Here is a 5,000-nt window from a genome sequence, read left to right as displayed (position 1 = left end):
ACAACTAGTTGTATCCTCTCAGGCTCCTTACCTAGGGTGAAATTCAGGAGAAAAGTCTGTGTCATTGGCTCTCGAGTGGTAGGAGAAACGGTGCTTGAACTCAGCTGCGGCTGATCCTCTGTTGACCGAGAGACACGGATGGAAATCGGTTGAAGGCTCTATTTTGGGGGGACCCCGAATCCACCCCTTGTCACCCCCCCCCAAGAGCCCCTCAGGAGAGCTTTAAAGAAGAACTCCTGTAGGAAAATGGGGCCCTCCCCGGAGTTTAAGGCGAAGTAGTGGGGGAGAAATGTGGTTAAAGATTAGCAGAGTTGGAAGGGACCTTGTAGGTCATCTAGTCCAGCCCCCTGCCCAAGCAGGAGACCCTACTACACCATGTGGTGTCTTTGACGCGCCGCGAGTGCCAACGCCCGTAAGGACTTGCGTTGACTTCTATCAGGAGGAAAAGAAGGATTTAAAACTGGGATCAGAGTGGATCTAGAGCGGAGGGTGGGGCTCCAAAAAAATCGAGGTGAGATTCAACTTGGATTAAACACCCAAGAAGCCGACGAAAGTTATTCTGACTTTTATTTTATTTTTATTCGAGGATTTTGTTACTGTAGGAAGTTCAGGCCCGCCCACCCCCTCTCCATAGAAAAAAATGAAATATCCTGGGAAATATTGAAAAAGGCAGAATATTATATTATATTTCCCTGGATCAGAAATGGAGAAGCATGTTTTTAAAACAGGCTCACGCTTAATAGCCCCCACCTTGGTCAATGGGCCATTAAAAGGCCTCAAACAGTCTACTCTACATTACAAAGACCTCCCCACTTTCAGCTCCACAGTGATGGGATTAAGGCACAATAGTATTAGCCCTTTCCCCATCTCACCACAGAGCACCTGGGAAGTTATATAAGTCTTAAGTGCTATTCCTTCCTTCTCTCCTTGCTTCTCTCCTTCCTTCCTGCCTTCCTTCCTTCCTGCCTTCCCCCCTCACTCCTTCTTTCTATTCCTTCCTCTCTCCTTCCTTTCTTCTTTTCTTCTCTCTCTCTCCTTCCTTTTCCCCTCACTCCTTCTTCCTTCCTTCCTTCCTTCCTTCCTTCCTTCCTTCCTTCCTTCCTTCCTTCCTTCCTTCCTTCCCTCCTTGGTGTTAGAATGCAGTATTGCAGGCTGATTCTGCCCACTGCCAGCAGTTCGATCCTGTCTGGCTCAAGGTCGACTCGGCCTTCCGTCCTTCCGAGGACCCAGATTTGGGGGGGGGCAAGAGGCTGACTCCGTACACTGCTTAGAGAGGGCTGTAAAAACACTATGAAGTGTTATATAAGTCTTAAGTGCTATTCCTTCCTTCCCCCCTCACTCCTTCTTTCTATTCCTTCCTTCTCTCCTTCTCTCTTCCTTCCTTCTTTCCTTCTCTCTCTCTCCTTCCTCCTCCCTTCCTCCCTCCTTCCTCCCTTCCTTTTCCTTTCACTCCTTCTTCATTCCTTCCTTCCTTCCTTTCTTCCCTTCCTTCCTTCCTTCCCTCCTTGGCAGTATTGCAGGCTGATTCTGCCCACTGCCAGCAGTTCGATCCTGACTGGCTCAAGGTCGACTCGGCCTTTCGTCCTTCCGAGGTGGGTCAAACGAGGACCCAGATTTGGGGGGGGGCAAGAGGCTGACTCCGTACACCGCTTAGAGAGGGCTGTAAAAACACTATGAAGCGGTATATATAAGTCTAAGGACTCCTGCTGTGGTTAATCAGGATGACCCATTTACAGGTATTTCACTGTAAGCTGTTGAAGGCCCCTACGTGCTTAGGCCAAACGAATTTGGCCGAAGGGGGTCAGCCTCATCTAAGAAAAAGAAAGGGCTGATCTCATCTTCCCATCCAGGCTTCCTTCAAGGAGGCCACAAAACCTTCGACTGAACATTTTTGGTTCCATCTTTACCTCCTTTGACAGTCTCGGTGGTCTCTTCCGGTTGAGGATATGGAGTCTCCGGTTGGGGGAAAATTGTTTCCGGGCTGACTGGCACCTGGGGGGTAGGCCCTGAAGAGAAGAGGGCAAGTCAGAATTGGGAAGCTAGGAGTTGACCTCTCGAAGATAGTTGTCAATCATCTTGGGAGACTCCCATCTCCAATACATTTTTAATTATGTATTGTTTTAGGTCTCACTGTTTGTATTCCCCTCCCCATGAATTGTAAGCCGCCCTGAGTCCCCCCAGGGAAAAGGGCGGCCTATAAATAAATTTTCCATTCCATTCCATTCCTGTCCACCATTAAAACCATCTTTCCAAGCAGCCTCCGCGCCTCCAGTGTCTTTTTCCCCACTTGGAGCTGAACCCAGAAGGACATTTCTTTCAATTCTTTCTTCCTTCCTTCCTTCCTTCCTTCCTTCCTTGCTTCCTTCCTTGCTTCCTTCCTTGCTTCCTACCTTTCTTTCTTTCCTTCTTTCCTTCCTTCCTTCCATCATTCCCCTTCCATCCATCCTCCCCTTCCCCTCCTTCCTTCCTTCCTTCCTTCCTTCCTTCCATCCATCCATCCATTAAGAGCCGCGGTGGTGCAGTGGTTAGAGTGCAGTCCTGCAAGCTTCTTCTGCTGACTGCTAGCTGCCTGAAAATTTGGCAGTTTGAATCTCACCAGCTCAAGGTTGACTCAGCCTTCCGTCCTTCCCAGGTGGGTCAAATGAGGACCCGGATTGTTTGGGGGGGGGGGGGCAAAAGGCTGACTCTGTAAACGGCTTAGAGAGGGCTGTAAAAGCACTGTGAAGTGTTATATAAGTCTTAAGTGCTATTCCTATTTCTCTCCTTGCTTCTCTCCTTCCTTCCTGTCTTCCTTCCTTCCCCCCTCACTCCTTCTTTCTATTCCTTCCTTCTCTCCTTCCTTCCTTCTTTCCTTCTCTCTCTCTCCTTCCTTCCTTTTCCCCTCACTCCTTCATTCCTTCCTTCCTTCCTTCCTTCCTTCCTTCCATCCATCCATCCATTAAGAGCCGCGGTGGTGCAGTGGTTAGAGTGCAGTCCTGCAAGCTACTTCTGCTGACTGCCAGCTGCCTGAAATTTGGCAGTTTGAATCTAACCAGCTCAAGGTTGACTCAGCCTCCCGTCCTTCCCAGGTGGGTCAAATGAGGACCCGGATTGTTGGGGGACAAGAGGCTGACTCTGTAAACCGCTTAGAGAGGGCTTTAGAGCACTGTGAAGTGTTATATAAGTCTTAAGTGCTATTCCTTCCTTCTCTCCTTGCTTCTCTCCTTCCTTCCTGCCTTCCTTCCTTTCCCCCTCACTCCTTCTTTCTATTTCTTCCTTCTCTCCTTCCTTCCTTCCTTTTCCCCTCACTCCTTCTTCATTCCTTCCTTCCTTTCTTCCCTTCCTTCCTTCCTTCCTTCCTTCCCTCCTTGGTGTTACAGTGGTTAGAATGCAGTATTGCAGGCTGATTCTGCCCACTGCCAGCAGTTCGATCCTGTCTGGCTCAAGGTCGACTCGGCCTTCCGTCCTCCCGAGGTGGGTCAAACGAGGACCCAGATTTGGGGGGAGGGCAAGAGGCTGACTCCGTACACCGCTTAGAGAGGGCTGTAAAAACACTATGAAGCGGTATATATAAATCTAAGGACTCCTGCTATGGTTATTCAGGATGACCCATTTACAGGTATTTCACTGTAAGCTTTTGAAGGCACCTACGTGCTGAGGCCAAAGGAATTTGGCAGAAGGGGGTCAGCCTCATCTAAGAAAAAGAAAGGGCTCATCTCCCCATCCAGGCTTCCTTCAAGGAGGCCACAAACCTTCGACTGAACATTTCTGGTTCCATCTTTACCTCCTGGGACAGTCTCGGTGGTCTCTTCCGGTTGAGGATATGGAGTCTCCGGTTGGGGGAAAGTTGTTTCCGGGCTGACTGGCACCTGGGGGGTAGGCCCTGAAGAGAAGAGGGCAAGTCAGAATTGGGAAGCTAGGAGTTGGCCTCTCAAAGATAGTCGTCAATCATCTTGGGAGGCTCGCATCTCCATAGCTAGACCCAACAGATAACGACAGAAGACACCAAGGTATGGTGACCTCGGCTTCCCCAAATAGCAGGAAGGAGATTCTTGGTCCCGACAAAAAAACCCTTTTATTCAATGAATGTGAATTCCTCTCGTTCTTTCAATTCTTTCTTTCTTCCTTCCTTTCTTCCTTCCTTTCTTCCTTCCTTTCTTCCTTCCTTTCTTCCTTCCTTTCTTCCTTCCTTTCTTCCTTCCTTTCTTCCTTCCTTTCTTCCTTCCTTCCTTGCTTCCTACCTTTCTTTCTTTCTTTCTTTCTTTCCTTCCTTCCATCCTCCCTCCCTTCCATCCATCCTCCCTTCCCTTCCTTCCTTCCTTCCTTCCTTCCTTCCTTCCTTCCTTCCTTCCTTCCTTCCATCCATCCATCCATCCATTAAGAGCCGCGGTGGTGCAGTGGTTAGAGTGCCGTCCTGCAAGCTACTTCTGCTGACTGCCAGCTGCCTGAAATTTGGCAGTTTGAATCTCACCAGCTCAAGGTTGACTCAGCCTCCCGTCCTTCCCAGGTGGGTCAAATGAGGACCCGGATTGTTTGGGGGGGGGGGCAAAAGGCTGACTCTGTAAACGGCTTAGAGAGGGCTGTAAAAGCACTGTGAAGTGTTATATAAGTCTTAAGTGCTATTCCTATTTCTCTCCTTGCTTCTCTCCTTCCTTCCTTCCTTCCTTCCCCCCTCAATCCTTCTTTCTATTCCTTCCTTCTCTCCTTCCTTCCTTCTTTCCTTCTCTCTCTCTCCTTCCTTCCTTTTCCTCTCACTCCTTCTTCATTCCTTCCTCCCTTCCTTCCTTTCTTCCTTCCTTCCTTCCTTCCCTCCTTGGTGTTAGAATGCAGTATTGCAGGCTGATTCTGCCCACTGCCAGCAGTTCGATCCTGTCTGGCTCAAGGTCGACTCGGCCTTCCGTCCTTCTGAGGTGGGTCAAATGAGGACCCAGATTTTGGGGGGCAAGAGGCTGACTCCGTACAACCGCTTAGAGAGGGCTGTAAAAACACCATGAAGCGGTATATAAGTTTAAGGACTCCTG

The 5,000-nt window shown here is 49.3% G+C and overlaps 1 protein-coding gene across 1 annotated transcript in view; it reads right to left on the bottom strand.

Annotated features, from left to right (window-relative positions):
* LOC148042607 (uncharacterized) overlaps positions 1–5,000 on the bottom strand; it is a 14,329-nt gene that overhangs the window by 3,818 nt on the left and 5,511 nt on the right. The window contains exons 3-5 of the mRNA XM_087702456.1: positions 3,764–3,862; positions 1,908–2,006; positions 32–118 (exon numbers count right to left, since the gene is read on the bottom strand). Coding sequence (XP_087558582.1) covers positions 32–118; positions 1,908–2,006; positions 3,764–3,862 — 285 coding nt within the window. The remainder of the gene's footprint in view (positions 1–31; positions 119–1,907; positions 2,007–3,763; positions 3,863–5,000) is intronic.

This window comes from Thamnophis sirtalis, unplaced genomic scaffold (assembly GCF_051295495.1).
Source record: "Thamnophis sirtalis isolate CommonGarterSnake01/CBP01778 unplaced genomic scaffold, rThaSir2_p1.2 scaffold_15, whole genome shotgun sequence".
Lineage (NCBI taxonomy): Eukaryota > Metazoa > Chordata > Lepidosauria > Squamata > Natricidae > Thamnophis > Thamnophis sirtalis.
Note: the sequence above shows the minus strand (reverse complement) of the source record. Positions and strands in the feature narration are given on the sequence as shown.